This window comes from Alosa pseudoharengus, unplaced genomic scaffold, assembly GCF_046254945.1.
Source record: "Alosa pseudoharengus isolate Yale_2024_CS ecotype anadromous, Long Island Sound unplaced genomic scaffold, YU_APseudo_1.1 YU_APseudo_1.1_scf_12, whole genome shotgun sequence".
Lineage (NCBI taxonomy): Eukaryota > Metazoa > Chordata > Actinopteri > Clupeiformes > Clupeidae > Alosa > Alosa pseudoharengus.
In genome coordinates, this window is record NW_027468587.1 from 33,600,379 (window position 1) to 33,618,614 (window position 18,236).

Sequence of the window (18,236 nt, forward strand, 5' to 3'; positions counted from 1 at the left end):
GAAATAAACACAACGCAAGTGGCAACAGTGGAATAAGCAGGATAATGGACTCCACGGTGGTCTGTTAACAGAAAATCCGCTGCACGTCGGGCCTCATTACAACCTCGACCGTGCATTATTTTCTGTTAACAGACCACCAATTATCCCTTAGTGAACAGCCACTGGTTCCTCACTATACAGTGTCCTATGCAGTGCATGGGTGGATGTTCAGAATGCAGGCTTTCATTCATTCCTGTGTTTGTCCGTTTCCATGCTTTGGGAGGAGCTGTCGTGTGGTTCCATATGTATTTGCTTCCTGCTCCTTGTCAGAGCCGGGCTGACAAACCCCAGAACCACGGCCACACAGATGCTACACAGACCCACGTCAACAACTGTGCCTCAACACGAGCACTTCAATCCACTCCTCAGCGGTCCTAAGCTCCAAATGTAAACTGACAGTCATTCATAGGAAACCGACACTGACAGGTTGCAGCTGGGTACACACACACACACACACACACACACACACACACACACACACACACACACACACACACACACACACACACACATGTGCGTCCAGATGCCTCATAGACACAGACTGACTGCCTGTCAGCTGAGATGGGCCACGCTGAGGCTGTGAGGTCAGTAGCCCTGGAGAAAGGGTCTCAATCTTCCCCAGCTGCAGTCAGTCTGAAACCCTACAAATGCTTGTTTACATCCATTTATTTATTTATTAATTCATTTATGTCTCTTTCTCTGTTATTTAGTTGTTTGTTTGTTTATTGGGGAATCACATGGCAAGTTAGTCTTCTTCTCTTGGTCATTTTTATGTTTAATTTATCTTGACATGATCACTCAATGAGTACTGAATGACACCAAAAGAGGAATTTGGAGTACGTGGTCATCCGCTTGAGTGATCATCACCACCCCCCCTTCCCCCATGTTCCTCCAACCCCTCTTTACGGAGCTCTTAAAGTGAAGTGTTTTAGCACGCCCCCAAGCCCCCTGCCAGCTCTAATCGTTTGCTTTTTTGTGCCAGCGGAGTGGGCGGCCTGGGTGGTTACAACAGGGGGTAGGAAGAGCCGGTCGGGCTTTAATTGAGCTGCATGGGGTTTAATGTGATGTTATTATGGGATGGGATGCTGCAGGGTTATTTCTGTCTGAGGTCTTCCCTGACGACAAGGCTACTCAGTGGGGAGGTCTGGTGGAAAACAGCTGTCTAAAAAAGGATTAAAAAAAAAAAAGCTTTGCTTCTGTGTATGTGTGTTTGTTTTTATTCATTTGAATACCTGTACAATGTCCTGAGTTCATATGTGTACAGATGAGTGTGTGTGCCGGTGTGTGGTTTGTGTATGCGTGAGTGTGTAGGTTGTTGTCGGATGTGCAGGTCCTCAGCGCTCTGGCTCAGCCGGCCCGGCGTGGCCTTAAAGGCCGGAGTCATGCTGTGAGCGTCCAGTCGATTTGTCTCCGAGATCACATGGCGGAGCGTGAGTTACGACCCCGCAATGGCCGCCCGATTATAGGTCGCGCTAGCCAATCAAAGACGAACATGCCAAAACCACCACCCGGCCACGCCCACCTGGACTCCACACTTCCTGTGGCACACTCCACTCGCACTGAGAGAAAGTGAGATTGAGACGGAGAAAGAGAGGGAGAGGGAGGGAGGGGAGGTAAAAAAAGAAGAGGGATGGAAGATATGAAAAGATTTCAATGTACATGTATGTGTTCACACATGTAATCTTCTTTTGGATTCAAAGCTGCTAATAGCACGTGTAGGGATATGTTCCATATGGGCTTGCATAGTGGCTTCCCAACACTATGTACATTATGAGAGAGATGCAGCCCTAGCTGATCTAACACAGAAACTAATGGGGCTTGGAGAGCATACAGTTGGCTGTGACTGCGCTGCACAGGTTCTGCTTCACTGTTTGCGTGCTATATTAGCACATTAGCACATATGCATAACCCCTCCCTCCATGCCACAGCCGAACTGTGGCCACACTTATACCTTTTCTTAAAATAGTTATATATATAGATATATAGACTTTATTCTTGCACTGTTGCACTGTTGGACTTACTCATTTGCACTATCACCATGACACTCACTCACACAGAGCACCTTACCCTACCTTACTATGCACAGAGAATCACAAGTCCCTGCCTCAGTCATTGCAAGCGCCTCTTGATTGATTAATCACCACTATGTGGATACTGTTTTTAGAATTGATTTAGATTAAGTGTTAGTTAGTATAATTTGTATTTTAGTATATTTAGTATATTCTTTATCTTCTACTGTCCTTATTGCTTAGTTGTGTTTTTATATTATATACTTTTAATTACTTTTTCTGCTGTTAGTGAATGTGTGTGTGTGTTGTCTATGCTACTGAGACCTTGAATTTCCCCTTGGGATCAATAAAGTATCTATCTATCTATCTATCTATCTATCTATCTATCTATAACTGTGTGTGTTTGTTTGTTTGTTTGTTTTAAGAGGAAAGGTAAATACAAACCAGGCTGCAAAGAGACATTTTAAAAATGTAAAATGCCAATCCCATCTAGCCTGTTCTATCATTTCAGTCAGCAGTAATTGTGACTTGTCTCCATGGACTTCCCAGTGTTTCACTTGCACTTGAACATTTAAATGTGTCTGAGAGAAGTGTGATTGAGTCATTGAGTGTAATTGACTCGCACTGCTCTGTGGGTTACCATGGGTCACCGGCATAATTGGACATGACTCATGGCACGACGTGCAAAAATCACTAGCGTCCAAAGTGCTTCAAGCATGTTCTTGTGAGTGAACTGAAGTGAATTATTCTGCCGCCCTTTTCAAACACGATTATATCATGCTAATGCAGAACCAACTCAACAACTCTGATCATCTCTAAACTTCTTTGAACAACTCTGATCCTCTCTAAACATCTTTGAACAACTCTGTCCATCTCTAAACGTCTTTGAACAACTCTGGCTATCTCTAAACTTCTCTGAACATCCCTAAACATCTCTGACCATCTCTTTACAACTGTTCCACTCCCCTCAGGGCCTTAGTTGGCAGGGTTAATTAAATTCGATATGGCAACTGGTGTGGTTTACGGCAGTGTCGTTTTGTGGTTTTCCCTTTGAGTTTTCTTTTTGCCCTGTGGTCCAACTGGGCTGTCTAATCCCTGTTGTGTATACTGTGGATATCGTTACCATGCCGTGTGGCACACTGTTTGGACATGCTAGTTCAGAGCGACTCCTGCTTCAGGGGATGACCTCATTCGTGGCGGGAGAGACGCGTGCTGCAACAGGAGGGGAAATGGAGGAGAAGGATGATTATCTTGGCAGAGGCCTCTTGGCAAAGCGTCTGGGCTAATGAAGGCAAAGGTGCAGTCAATCCTCACTCATATTAGGTCAGTCCCTCAATAGGCTGTGTGTCTTCAGTACAGCGAGTTGCCAAGGAGAGGTTGGGCTGCCACTGTTGGAAGTGTGTTTGGGTCAACAGGAAGTCAAAAGAGCATGGAAGAAAATAGTACATGAAGTGACACATGTACTCACATTTCTCTCTCTCAAACTCATTTGTTTTTGTGTGTGTGTGTGTGGGGTTTATGTGTATATGTGAGTGTGTGTATCGGGTCTTGTCAGATGTGCAGATCTTCAGTTTAGCTTAGCTGGCACATCGTCGTGCGTGTGTGTGTGTGTGTGTGTGTGTGTGTGTGTGAGCGTACACACCGATGTTGTGTATAAACATGCGTGGGTGAGCAGCAGGGCTCATTATGTAGGGTGTGTGTGGGAAAGACCGTAAACATGACATTCTCCTCCGCTGGCCGCCACTGCTGCCCACGGCCCTAATGACAGCCCTTGGTGAATCACAATGAGTAGTAAAGTCCAGCCGCAACACACACATGCACACACACACACACACACATATATATATATATATATACATATATATAGGTGCACATACACGTTCGCAAAAGGTTTCTGGGGTGCATCTTTCATATTTCTCCGTCAGAGAACCTCAGCAGGACTGAAATGTTCTACTGAAGAGCCATTCTTATTGAGTTGTGTTGCTCTTTTTACACACACACACACACACACACACACACACACACACATACAAACACAAACACACGCACCCTTAAGAGAGATCTGAAACCCAGTGACCCTCACTGGATCACTCTCATGTATTCTCTCTGCCATTGAGTCCATGTGTGTGTGCCTGTGCTCTGTGTGAACATGAACTTGTGTGTGCGTGTGTGTGTGTTCTCAGTGTGTTTAGGCTGTGTGTGTGTGTATGTACGGCGAGCGGCTCGTCTCCGCAGTGTCCTCACATGTAATGGGCGCCGTCCAGCCCGTCACTGGGCTCGGTGCCGTGACCTCCGTGCTCCCAGGGGGCCCCGTCTGAGGCTGCTGCCCACTTGCGCGCCCGGGGCCCGGATGCCGGCCCTTGGAAGGGGGGGCAGATGAAAGCGCGGCGGGCAGCAAGAGCGCTGGGAACGGCCCCAGTACAGTGTGAGCGCCGCCCGAGTGGCCCCAGCGGCGCGACCAGCAGTGGACCACAATTAGTATGTGTGAGCGCCCCGCAGTCAGCCTCTCACGGCCATCACACGTCGCCCGCCGCCCGGAGATTGATGAGGGAGGCTTTAAACTGAGTGTGTGTGTCTTTGATATTTGTGTGTGTGTTTGTGTCTTTGATATTTGTGTGTGTGTGTTTGTGTCTTTGATATTTGTGTATGTAGTGGCCCTTGTGGGCATATCTTGAACTGTCTGTTTATGTGTGTGGGTGTGTCCATGTGAAAGCGTTTGAATGTGCTTGGGAAAGTGCATTTAGAGAAAGTGTATGAGCATGAATGCATCTGTTTTTGTATGCATGTGGAAGCTGTGTTTGTGTTTGTGGGCAAATGCTTGCGTATATGTGCCTGTTGGAGAGAGTATGTGTGTAAGTACTCTTTTGTGTGCTATGGAGAGTGTGAAGGTTTATCGTGCGTGTATGTGTGCACGTGTGTGTGCGCGTGTGTGTGTGCATGCGTGCGTCCGCATCCCCAAGAGACGGCCGCAGCTCTGTGTCTGGGGTTCAGAAGGTTGTCTTGAAAATGTGCAACTCGGACACCAGCGGCTTGGTGATGCCAACCGTAAATGAGCTGCTGGCCGGCAGCGCTGACCGCTGGTGTCCAGTCAGAGACGGCCTGTCCAGTCACATGAACAGGAAGAGACAGGGACACCAGCCAGAGTAAAAACGTTCCCTGGCCACAAGCGGGAACGGTTTGCTACTCCCACTCTTCACTGTCTCTCTCTCTATGCTCTCTTCCCTCAGTTCATGCACTCTCTTCCAGATCTCTCTTTAGACGTTACGCTGCTGTGATGAGCATGCCGTGGCATAATGTCCTTTTCAAAGCAGTTTGTTCAGTCTGGATCTTAAGTTCAAAAATGAAAGGCTGTGTGGAATCTTCTTCACACTGCCCTTCCTCTTCATCAGTCTGTTCGTCCCCATCTCTATGTCTGTGTCTCTTCTGTCTCCTCTTTCTCAGTCTGGGTCTGCCTCCATCTTTTTATTACCCATACCCTCCCCTCACCCCCATACGCTGGGCTTGATTGACTCCTGTGTCAGTGCTGTCCACCACGGCAATAGAGCCGTCAGTCAGTGAGCGAGGGTGATTGGGCAGTAAAGTCTCCGGGCGCTGGCTGCTTTGTGTCGGCGTGTTCCCTCCCCTGTGAACAAGTGTCTCTGTCACATAGATTTGTGCCCTGCTCTCTCAATGGAACTGTTTGCACTGGTGTTGAAATGTGGCGGGTCCTTATCACACATCACACTAGGCCTGCACTAGTTTGTACTTTCTCTTCTTCTTTTCTCTCTTCCTGTCTTTATTCCTTTCTTCCTCTTTCTCTCTTCATCACTTGTTTTCAGCCTGGCTTCCCTCAGCTCCTGCTCTTCATAATTGTAGCTCTCAAACCATCATTGCAGGGTCATTGCAGGTGAAGTGGCTGTGAAGTGTGTGCATCCATGTGCGTGTGTGCGTGCGTGCGTGCGTTGGAGAGTATGATCTATGACTGTTGAAATAAAACCTTGTAACAGAAAATTCAACAGAAAATGTCCCTCTGAGCACATACTTTCTCTCTCTCTCTTTCTCTCTCTCACACTCAAACACACACACACTCTCTTTAAAATCATCACTCATTACCACTACTTTTGGGAAAGGCCACTTGCGAGCTGTCAGAGTGTGTTAATGTGTCGTGTGTAACACCAGGCTTTGACCAGGCGCCTCAGGCATCCGCTCTGGTCAACTCAGAACTGTTGCACTTTCATGCAGCAATGTGTCACTGCAATGGCTTTTTCCTGCCCCCTGTGTAAGTACAGATACCGAATTCCAGAGTCCTCTAACGCCCTCATACAGAGGTGAAGACTTTTATGATACAGTAGTTATGATGACGGTAATGATGATTATCGTAGTTGTCGTTGTTATGGCTCTGTACTCCTCAGAGTTGGGAAAGCTTCAACTTTCTGTCACACTCTTTGTGAAGACGGTGGTGTTCTGCTAGCTGGAGGAGGCATCTGGACTCGATGTGTTCACACACTACGGAAAGTTCCCCCGGGTCGTGATGCCACTCGGAGATGCTGCCAGTGCCAGGGTGTGGCGGGAATCTCGCAAGCGCGTCTCAACGGGGGTCATCAGAATTGGTCTCCAGGGGAACTGGAAGATTTTCCCCGTGACGTAGTGATAGCCGCAAAGCGGCGGTTTCGGGTCAGAACTATCAGAAGAATGTGCTGATGTTGCTTAGAGCCCCCACAGCAGCTGTGCAGGCTCCCAAGTGGGTTAACAAATCAGCTGATGTAAAAAAACACACACACATACTGTACACATGCGCACACACACACACATACAGTACACACATACATGCACACACACATACAGCACAAAGTCTCTCTCGGCTTCTCTTCCTCTTTCTTTCTGAATCTGTCTGTCCCACACACTCACTCTCTTCACTCACACCCTCATGCACTCTTTAAGATGGACAGTCAAAGGGCATTTTATGTCAACATCCTTATGCAACCAACACACACACACACACACGCATGCATACACACAGCAACACCGTATTGTCATTCTCAGCCATCATCAAGCCATTTTCCACTCGGCAGTCCCGCAGGTGTGCCTGAAATTCCTGGAGGTGAAAGCGGAATCTTCCGCAGCCGCCGCCACCTGCCAATCAAAGCAGCTGTGCATGGTTTCCCTCTGGCCCATTAATCACCCCAATGCGTTCACCTGCCACTAGCCCGAGACGCCGCAGAGCCGATCCCCCCGGCCAGCCGCTTCCCCCATAAATCCTCTCCTGTGTCTGCCTCTTGCCGCTGAAGCCCATAACCCGTAATTCCTCCAGTCAGCGCTCGCCAGAACATGGTGTGGGTTCTAATAAGACATCCCAGCGAGCTGCCAGAGCCAATCAGAGCAGGCCCTGCCGGGAGAGCAGGAAATGTCATCAGAGACGTTGGGGGCCATTTCCTGCCATTGACTGGCGGGGGGACCGGAAGCGGTCTAGTATCTCAGTTAGCCACTCACTTGGGAGAAGGGCCAGAGCTGGTCCAAGTGTGGCTCAGATCCGATTAGGAGACCGTGGAGGCCGACTAGTTGTGACCGAGCCAGCGAGTGTAACCTCAGTAGTGTAGAGTAAACGTTCAGCCACAGCTTGAGGGATGGGTGGGGTGAAGGCTTCCAAACTCGTCACTGTAACCGCCGTCAGAAAGCTGCCTCAGCTATGTGCGAGCTCGGGGAGATTATATTTCTGCGAACGCGGCCTGTATGGACTGCCCAAACGGCACCAAACGTTTGTGTCCGTACACAGTTCTGCGCATTGACTGTGCATGTACGTTTATAAGCACGGGCTTAGGGTCAAGATAAAACAAAGTCTGTTTTTGTTCATTCTGCTATTCGTTCTTTTAGCAGATACATTTATGCAACTAAACTTATCGTTGTGTGACTCTCTGATGGTCTGCAGACCTACGGGGTGTCTGGACATCACTACACCTCCTGCTTTCCTTCAGCCTGCTAGTCTACAAACCACAACTAAACAGACGTTTTTTGTGGGGGGGGCCCTCACACTGTGCTTCCATTTTCCACTTTGTGTTTGTTCCCTGGGGAGGGGTGGTTAGATGCAGGGGAGTTGTTTTCTTTTGGTCTCCTAATTTGCTCGTGGCCTCCGTACGCCTGCGGTGGTATTGGAGGGAGCCTGGGGTGTCGCTGGTGTTCTTTTCCCATCTTCCCATGGGGCAGGGTTCGGTTTCTTGTGGTCACCTGATTAGGTCTCCACAGACCTGTGGTTTGGACAGCACACAAGGAGCCCTGTGCTCCATTGCTACCGAGCTTCAAAACACCATCTGGGTCGGCCATTATCTTGGTGTGGGCTTGTGTACAGTATGCGCATGTTGGGACAAAGTCACTGAAGACTTGCGATTGTATTGAAATGGGAAAATTGAGGCAGTTGAAAAGTACTTGCACTATAGTTTGTATACATGCACATCACCAATACTGTGTTCTTCTAGCTTAACTGACAGACCACTAAGTTATAGCCCTTTTCTTTACTGTAGATGTAGCCTGTGTCTATATAACAAATAGTTCTTGCCCTCCATTATGATTGGGTGCCATTGTAAAACACTCTGCAACCCTCCACGTTCTATATTATTGCACCACAAATTGATACAGAAGTTAGAGTTGCTCCATCTCTGTGTTGTTTGGAAGCTACTGTATTCTGCCTTTGCAGCATGCCTAAAATTCCTCTCACTTGTTCTAAATTCACTGGAACCTAAGGCCTCTTAGGGCTTATTACTTAAATCAAATCTGGATGAAAAGAGGCTAAACAATGGATATTCATTCACCTATCAGCAAAAATTATTTGGAAGTCAACGTGAGAGTGGTGTTTATTTGTCTCAAAGGCAGTAAAGAGATTCCCAGAGACCGAGTGGGGAACAGCCCAGAGTTCATAATCAGTGTGAGTTCATCATCAGTGTGTACGGTGATCAGTAAAAGCTCCCAGTTGCTCCCAGAGACCCTGAAACTCAGTCTCAGCAGCCTATCCAGTGATACAAGGAGGCTGTAGTCTCAAGGTTGGAGCCTGAGGGCGTCCTGATGATTCCACACCACATACAGACAGGAAGCAATGACCATGGGAGACGTAGACAATTACACAACTGAGCAGGAGGAAGCGGTGATGCCACACTTTGCTGTTCTGATCTGTGTTGCTCCGAGCCACACTGCTCTTTTCACAGCACGACTGGCCAGCGTGTGTGTAGCGATGTGCTTAGCTGTGCTGACCTGTGCCTTGGTCTGTATCGTCCTGCCTGTGCCGCACCACTGTGCCTGTACAGCATAGTGAGTGTGCTGTATCACTGGGGCCTCGGTCTGCTGCATACTGTAGAGTGGGCGGTTGGCTGTACTGTACTATACTGTGTGGTGTGCTTCGGGCGGGGCCTCTTCCTGCCGTAATATGGGGTTCCAGTAAAGCCAGATGAGCCGACTAGGTTCTCTGATCACTGCTTAACCTTGTGGGTTGCCCCAGCATGCTACTGCTGCTCAGCTTGCTGCTGCTGGTACCGCTTTAGACCAGAGAAACAATTGCTTTTAAAAAGTGTGTTTGTGTGTTACTGGTTTGAATAGTTGATCAGTGTATAGCAGTGTTTCTCAAACTTTTTTTCTGGGGACCCACTTTTTAAAAATGACAGACTATCGCGACCCAACTCGTGGCTGTGGTAGTTAACAAACTATAGGAATGGTGTGAACATTGACGCTCTGCGTATTGCAATTTGCGGATTTGTAGCTTTAATTTCCAAAGACATGCGCAGCCGACACAGCAAACAGATGTAGGATATCAAAGTCAAAGTCAAAGTCAGCTTTATTGTCAATTTCTTCACATGTTCCAGACATACAAAGAGATCGAAATTACGTTTCTCACTATCCCACGGTGGAGACAAGACATATTTTACCAATTTTAAGTCCACAGACAAACATAACATTCAAGTAAACAAAAAAGTAAGTAAATAAGTAAATAAGAGGGCACATATAATGAAAAAAATAAGAGCAGCAAAATTTGGTTGAAATTGTGCATAGACAGTCAATAAAATAAAATACTAGTGCAAAGTCAGGCCAATAAGAGGCTGAGGTAGTTCTGTTTGACCTAAGTAAGAAATAAAGTGGCATAGTGGTGCAAGTTATGTAAGAGCAGCAGAAGTGTTGTGTTTTCAGGACAACAACAACAAGTTGCAAAGTGTACAAGTGTGCAAGTGGAGTGGTGCAGGCGGCCATTGTGGGTCCAATGTCCAGGATGTTATGTAGCTGAGGGTGGAGGGGGGAGAGGAGGGAGAGAGTTCAGCATCCTAACAGCTTGGTGTATGAAGCTGTTGGTGAGTCTGGTAGTGCGGGAGCGCAGGCTTCTGTACCTCTTCCCAGAGGGCAGTAGATCAAACAGATTGTGAGCGGGGTGACTTGCATCACTCACAATTTTGGTCGCCTTGCGGGTGAGGTGGGTGGTGTAAATGTCCTTCAGGGAGGGGAGTGAAGCACCAATAATCCTTCCAGCTGTGTTCACTATGCGCTGCAGGGCTTTCCTGTTGTATTCAGTGCAGCTTCCGCCCCACACAGTGATACAGCTGGAGAGGATGCTCTCAATGGTGCCTCGGTAGAATGTGGTCATGATGGCTGGTGGAGCACTTGCTCGCCTGAGTTTCCGCAGGAAGTACAGGCGGCGCTGAGCTCTCTTCGCCAGTGATGCTGTGTTGGTGGTCCAGGAGAGGTCTTCACTGATGTGCACTCCCAGGAATTTGGTGCTGCTCGCTCTCTCCACCACAGCACCGTCGATGGTCAGTGGCAGGTGTTGGGTGTGACCTCTCCGGAAGTCAACAACAATCTCTTTGGTCTTGCTGACGTTCAGCAGGAGGTTGTTGTCCCTGCACCACGTGGTCAGATGGTCGACCTCCAACCTGTATTGAGTCTCGTCGCCCTTGGTGATGAGACCCACCAGAGTTGTGTCGTCAGCAAATTTCACTATGTGATTGTTGCTGTAGGTTGCAGTGCAGTCATGCGTCAGCAGGGTGAAGAGCAGCGGACTGAGCACGCAGCCTTGGGGGGCCCCTGTGCTCAGTGTGATGCTGCTTGAGGTATTGTTGCCAACACGTACTACTTGAGGCCTCTGACAGAGGAAGTCCAGTAGCCAGTTGCAGAGGTAGGTACTGAGTCCCAGTTTGTCAAGTTTGCAGATGAGTTGTTGTGGTATTATGGTGTTGAATGCAGAACTGAAGTCTATAAACAGCAATCTCACATATGAGTCTCTTTTTTCCAGGTGGGTGAGGGCTGGGTGGAGGGCAGAGCAGATTGCATCCTCTGTAGACCGTTTGGCTCGGTATGCAAACTGGAAGGGGTCCAAGGTGGGGGGGAGAATGGATTTGATATGTGACATGACAAGCCGCTCAAAGCACTTCATGATGATGGGTGTCAGTGCCACAGGGCGGTAGTCATTGAAGCAGGATGGAGCAGTTTTCTTCGGCACAGGTATGATGGTGGCAGCTTTGAAACAAGATGGGACGATGGCTTGCTTCAGGGAAGTGTTAAAGATGTCTGTGAAGACATCCTTAAGCTCCCCTGCGCAGTCCTTCAGCGCACGACCAGGGATGTTGTCTGGACCTGTTGCCTTACGGGTGTTGATAGCAGCAAGTGTCCTCTTCACGCTGTCGGCAGAGAGGCACAGGGGCTGCTCATGTAGAGGGGGATGGGTCTTCTGTGGGCAAGTGCTGTTTTGTGCTTCAAAGCGAGCAAAGAAGCGGTTCAGGTTGTTGAGCAGAGGGATGTTGCTCTCGCAGCTCTGTGGCGCGGGCTTGTAGTCCGTGAGGGCCTGAATGCCCTGCCATAGGCTTTGTGCGTTCCTGCTGTCTTTGAAGTGGGTGGTTATCTTGTGAGTGTATTCCTTTTTTGCTTCCTTGATGCCACGGGACAGGTTGGCTCTCGCTGTTCTCGTGCCAGCTTCATCCCCAGCTCTGTAGGCTTTGTCTCTGGCCCTCAGCAGCCTGAGGACATCCCCTGTCAGCCATGGCTTCCAGTTAGCCCGAGTGATGATGTCTTTTGTGTGGGTCACATCATCGATGCACTTGGTGATGTAAGAGGTTACAGTGTCTGTATACTCCTCTATGTCTGTCTGGTTGTTGTAAGTGGCTGCCTGCTTAAACATTTCCCAGTCTGTTGTGTCAAAGCAGTCTTGAAGAGCATCGGAGGCTCCCTCAGGCCACACTTTTACCTGCTTACGAACCGGTTTGTTCACTTTTACCCTTTGTCTGTATGCGGGCATTAGCATAACAGTGATATGGTCTGAAAGTCCAATGTGGGGGAGGGGGGTGGCTTTGTATGCTCCTTTGTGTGTAGTGTAGACCAGGTCCAGGATGTTATCTCCTCTTGTTGGAAAATCAACATGCTGGTGAAGCTTTGGAAGTACAGTTTTAAGGTTAGCATGGTTAAAGTCTCCAGTGAAGATGGTGAAACCGTCTGGGTGTGCCGTCTGTTGTTCACTGACAGCCTGGTATAGTTCACTAAGAGCCGCGTTCTTATCGTTGTTGTTGTTGGTAGGCGGGATGTATACTGCGACTAGCAGAATCGCAGTAATTTCCCTTGGCAGGTAAAAGGGACGGCACTTTATGATCATAAACTCTGCCAGTGGTGAGCAGTGTTTGCATACTACTACAGTGTCCCGGCACCATTCGTCACGGATGTAAACACAGATTCCTCCTCCTCGTGATTTACCTCCCTTTACAATGGCCCGGTCTGCTCGATAGCATGCTAGCTGCTCTAGTTGTACAGCAGAGTCCGGAATGTTGTCATTTAACCAAGTCTCAGTGAAGACAAGCACACAGCAGTTACTTACTGTCCGGTTCGTTGATCTCAGCAGTCGTATGTGATCCATTTTGTTGTCCAGTGATCGTACATTTGCCAGGAGAATGGATGGTATGGCTGGGCGAGTTGGGCTGGCCGCTAGCCTGGCCCGGACGCCTCCGCGCTTGCCCCTCTTCTGCTTCCTCGCACACCGCTTCCGACGCTTTCTTTCCGGGGGAGGAGTAGCAGGCGAGTCCGGTGTTGTTGCAGGCCGGAGTAGTCCGAGTTCCTTTAGCGTCTCTGTTGCAAAGTCCAGAACGCTGCAAAACTTGCTTTTGCAGATGTCAATTAAAAACTGTCTGCTGTACTTGTAGTACGACGTAGTTAGACGAGACGAACACGTAAAACTTTCGGACAAACACTTTTTAAACGAACAAAACACCGTACGGTTGGGACAGAGAGAGGTCGCTGCGTGTGTACGCGCCGCCATCTTGGATTACATATGGCATCATATGCATGCAAACATGTTGTGAAAAGCAAGTATACTGTATCTCTGGCCGGCTCCTGGTAGTACTGTACTACTATTAGTGCTACTGCAGTTGGTACTGCTAAAACTAGCTGATCGTACTGGCACTTCTGTTACTAGGTATTGCTACTGTGGCTATGTGGTATTGCTACTGCTTGCTACATGTGCTGGTCCTGCTACGTTTCCTGGTCCTGCTACTTACTTGCTGTAGCCGGTGGTGCTGCTGTGTATTGCTGGTAGTTGTGCCTCCCCAGGGGCCTCATCAGAGAGCCGAGTGGTGTGGTCTGGCTGGACACCACACAGCCCCTGCCAGCTCCCTCAGACTGGCCACAAGGACATAACAGAGACGAGGCCTGAGCAAAGTCGTCGAGAAGCTGACCTAATGGCTGTCGTCAGCTTTCTTTACTGGGCTAGTGGTCTGTCGAGAGAAACTGTGTGTGTGTTGTTTGTGCTGTGTTTGTGTCTAGAAGATTTTTTAATTGGTCAGTTAGTCAGTTAGGCTAATGGGTGAACGTATTTGGTGAATAAGTGTGTGTGTATGTGTGTGAAAAGGCGATGTATGTGTTGTTGCATATCACTGGCATGCAAATTGGTGCTTTCGAGAAACTCCTTGCTTAAGATTGTGTGTTTGGCCAGGTGGTAAAAATGTGACTTAGTCTTTTGTGGCACTTGTTGTGTGTGTGTGTGTGTGTGTGTGTGTGTGTGTATGTATGTACTGTTGCTATTTGGACATTTTGGATACTTGCCTCAAAACACAGTTTGCACTTCTGTCAGAATTGGCAAGTTAAGATAAGTTGGCAAGTTGAACCCCCTTTCAACCCATTTCTGAGTATGTATACGCATATGTCACCGTGTGGTTGCCTGTACGCGCACATTTTTTGTCAGTGCTTTGTTAGATGTGCCAGCATTTTGCAGTAAATTACATTAGTATTGGATGCAAAACCAGAGGCTGTGGGTCCGAACAAGCCAACAATTTCACCCAGTTTAATTGCTGTGCTTGCTGCTGTCAAGCGACATGACATCCCAGGGCATACGGTCGGGTGCAGGGATGCAGGGTTGCAGGGTTGCGTCCTCCAGCGAGGTGAAACCAGCCTCTAGGGGCCTAAGCACTAAACAAAGGGCCTGGCTGGCCTCGAGGACCAGTGCCAAGGCCTTCACAGTTTGCCAGCTCCAAGCCGCACTGTTGCAGCCGAGTTTGTCGGGGATGTCGAGACCAGCTGTCAGTGGTGTAAGGATTGCTAAAAAAAAGACACGTCTGTCCTTTTTATGCTTTTTTAATATGGTGTGAAAGTAGTGCGACGAGCTGGATTCCTCTTAGTTGTTTTATTATTATTTATTATTATTTTATTATTGTGCTGTCTGAAAAACATGCTTAGGTTAGGCTGAACATTTGTGATAGAATGGCGTGAGTCGGAGTGGGTTTTGGACCGGTCTCGGTCTGAGAGCACTCTTGTTTCAGCTTTGCGTTTGGAGCGGTCTCGGCCTGAGAGCACTCTTGTTTCAGCTTTCCGTTTTCCCGTATTGTTTTTGTTGCCATTGCCATTTGATGTCCAGTCCAAATGCTGGAAAGGCCCGCAAGCAGGGCCATAAATCTTAACAAATCATAAACATCATCGCCATGGATGTCCTCTGCAGCTAATCTTTCCCTCATAGCCAAAGAACATGAAATAGGTTAAGAAACGAAAAGCAATGCTTATAATTAAATATAGTTTTTATGTGTCTAGCAGTGACAGGGTCATGGAATCAAGTCCTGGGGAACTCCAGAGCTGAGAGAATGTGTGCTTCTGTTGCACTGCATGTGTATTTTATATGGAAATGTGACATGCGTAAGCACATCTTCCAGAAATGCCCAAGTAGGGTATCTTTGACTTACTGACAGATACCCATCTTTCACTAGAACTTCTGTCAAAATAGAAATAGAATGTCTCTGAATATGTGTGATAACATTGCTCCAATTAATCTAATGAAAGAAGTATGTAGCATTAAAGCAATTGTCAGCCTATATATGCATGTCATGCTACCGTGTTAGTAATGTGTGTGTGTGTGTGTGTGTGTGTGTGTGTGTGTGTGTGTGTGTGTGTGTGTGTGTGTGTGTGTGTGTTTCAGTCAGTGGCAAAAACAGGAAGACTCCTGATCAGCCATGAGGCTCCAGTCACAGGAGGCTTTGCTGCAGAGATCAGCTCTACGGTGCAGGTAAGAGCCGTCCTGCCACACACTCTCTCTCTCTCTCTCTCTCTCTCTCTCTCTCTCTCTCTCTCTCTCTCTCTCTCTCTCTCTCTCTCTCTCTCTCTCTCTCTCTCTCTCTCTCTATATATATATATATATATATATATATATATATATATATATATATATATATATATATATATCTATATCTATCTATCTATCTATCTATCTATCTATCTGTCTATCTATCTTTCTCTATCTCTCACTCTATCTATCTCTCACTCTCTCATTCTCTCTATCTCTCTCTCTTTCCATTGCCCTTTCTCGTTATTCCCCTGCCAGTCTCTATTTGTGTGTGTGTTGTCTTTGAGAGCAGTAAAATGCATGCTGACCCTGTGATAATCAGCTCAGAGTGATGACCCTCACAGCCGTCTCTTTCTGAACAAGCTGCCATCATGCCTCACAGTGGCCTCTCATTCCTCCTCTCCACGAATTCACTTCAGCTGATGATAAACTCCCATGGCTATTTGGCAAGGGCACCTCCCCATCTGATCACAAGTTTGTTAGTGGAGGAAACCTTCTGGAACCTTCTGGAACATCCCAAATTCTTGAGCTTCTCTCACTCTCTTGCACTACTCCAACAAGTTCAGGCCAGCACTTTCAGTGTCCATCAATTCACATCTGCTTTCCGTGTGTGTGTGTGTGTGTGTGAGACTTAATCCTCGTTAAAGCATTGCTTAGAAAAGACCACCATGTGGGCTAAACATGTTACTTAACCATCTCGTAATTTTTTTGTTTTTACGATAGACGTGAGAATACAGACGCATAGACTTGTACTCGAAGTTCTGGATTTAAAAGGGAGTGGAGAGCCACACGGTGACAGCTTTACAAGCGCACCGCTTCTAGCGGTAGAGGCGTTAGCCGAGAAACCTCTCCAGACACCAAAGTGCGCCAGGTGACCTCTGCTCCTCCATCAGCACGGCAATTAGCAAGAAATGGACTTCGCTCCTGGGAGCGCTGCCTGGTTTTAGCAAAGCCAAATAGCTCTCTGACCACTCGAGATTCAGTCCACCTGCATCAGTGTGGGTGGTTGCCAAGGCGAGGAAGGGGTGCGTTTTTTTTTTTTATTTGTTTCCGTCATGGAAACGTGACCCTGGTGCCACCACCGGGAGATGACTCACAGGTAAATCACCGTCACAATGGGACACATCCGGCAGGAGCTCAAACAGCAGGGGTGAGGAGGTGCAGATGAGGTGCCCCGGCGGGTGGGGTAGGGGGGCGGATAGAGCGAGAGAGAGGAGAGCTCAGGATCAGGAGCGCTAATGAAAAAGCTCAGGAGTGCTCGACCACTGCTACTGCGAGAGCCCACTGAGCCCTCCACTCCAAGCTGAGAAGCAGCTGGACAGCGTCTCCCTCTCTCTTCTTCTCTCTCTCCTTTCCCTCTCTCTTTTTTTCTCTTTCTAACACTCTTTTTTTCTCTCTCTCATTTATTCAACCACTCTTTTTGTCTTCCTCTCTCTCTACTTTCTTTAGCTCTACCAATCCATCCCTTCTTCTCCCCAGGTCCCTCTCTTTTTCCCCTTCCTTCCCTAATTATCCTGCTCTGTCCTCCTTATGGGCACACACATGGATCCAGTGCTTTTAACGCCTAATGCAGCCACTGTGCTGGCACATGAAAGGGAAGTTTGTGTGTGTGTGTGTGTGCGCGTGCGTGCGTGTGTGTGTGTGTGTGTGCGTGCGTGCGTGCGCGCGTGTGCATGTGCATGTGCAGCCTGGTAGTGTTGGCCTTGAGGAGAGGGGATTTTTCATGACATCCATGCTCCACTCCCTCTGTGCAAATTCAGGTAGATGTGTGTGCGTATATAACTCCATATGCAGGGTGTGTGTGTGTGTGTTGGGATAATGAGGGGATGGGGAAAGGCACTGGTCCTGTTATTCCTGGACAGGCCACTGGAACAGAAGTAAGTCTTGGGGTCGATTTGTGCTGCTATTTCTCCCTCTTTGTCTCTCTCCCTCCCCCCCCCTCTCTCTCTACTATCCCTGATTTTCCCTCTTTTACTCTGGGCTAAATGGAAGTATTGGAACTGTCCTAGTCCAGTTATTCTTGGTGGGCTGAATGGAGCCGATGTGGTGTGAATGATTATCCTGGCCTTATGTCCTGTGCATATCTCTTGGGTTTGAGGTGTGTGTGAGAGAGAGAGAGAGGGAGAGAGAGAGAGAGAGAAAGAAGGGGAGGCTCTGGACTACTGGGATAACCAGTGTGAAATGGTGAACCATTCCTGCCCTGTCTAAATGTGCTGCTGGTCCTGTGTTAATTGGGATACCAGAGGCAGAGTCGCAATGTTCCCATCGGTTGATTGAATGTGTCACTCGGTTTGAGTGATGTGAGATGAACGGGTCTGCTGATTGTAGATGTAGCCTGATCCTCTGTGGAACGGATAACACGCTATTTATCTTTCTTATTCTCTCTCTCTCTCTCTCTCTCTCTCTCTCTCTCTCTCTCTCTCCGTCTCCGCTTATAGTCAGTAGACTGCAGTGAGATGCCTTGCCACCCGCGGCTGTAGAGTATGAGCGGTGGTATGCAGTGTCGTCACAGAACTGAGGAGATTTGCAACATGTGTGTTGCTGACCGATCTCCAGGTGTTGTATTATCTGTGTGTATGCAGCATGTAGTAGGTCACACACCACAGGAAGAGCGGTATGGATCCTCGTAAAGCCGGCATTTAGTCCTTTGTTGGTCA

The 18,236-nt window shown here is 48.1% G+C and overlaps 1 protein-coding gene across 1 annotated transcript in view; it reads left to right on the top strand.

The window, feature by feature from the left end:
• bckdhb (branched chain keto acid dehydrogenase E1 subunit beta) overlaps positions 1-18,236 on the top strand; it is a 68,459-nt gene that overhangs the window by 39,080 nt on the left and 11,143 nt on the right. Inside the window, exon 9 of the mRNA XM_076280936.1 lies at positions 15,436-15,522. Coding sequence (XP_076137051.1) covers positions 15,436-15,522 — 87 coding nt within the window. The remainder of the gene's footprint in view (positions 1-15,435; positions 15,523-18,236) is intronic.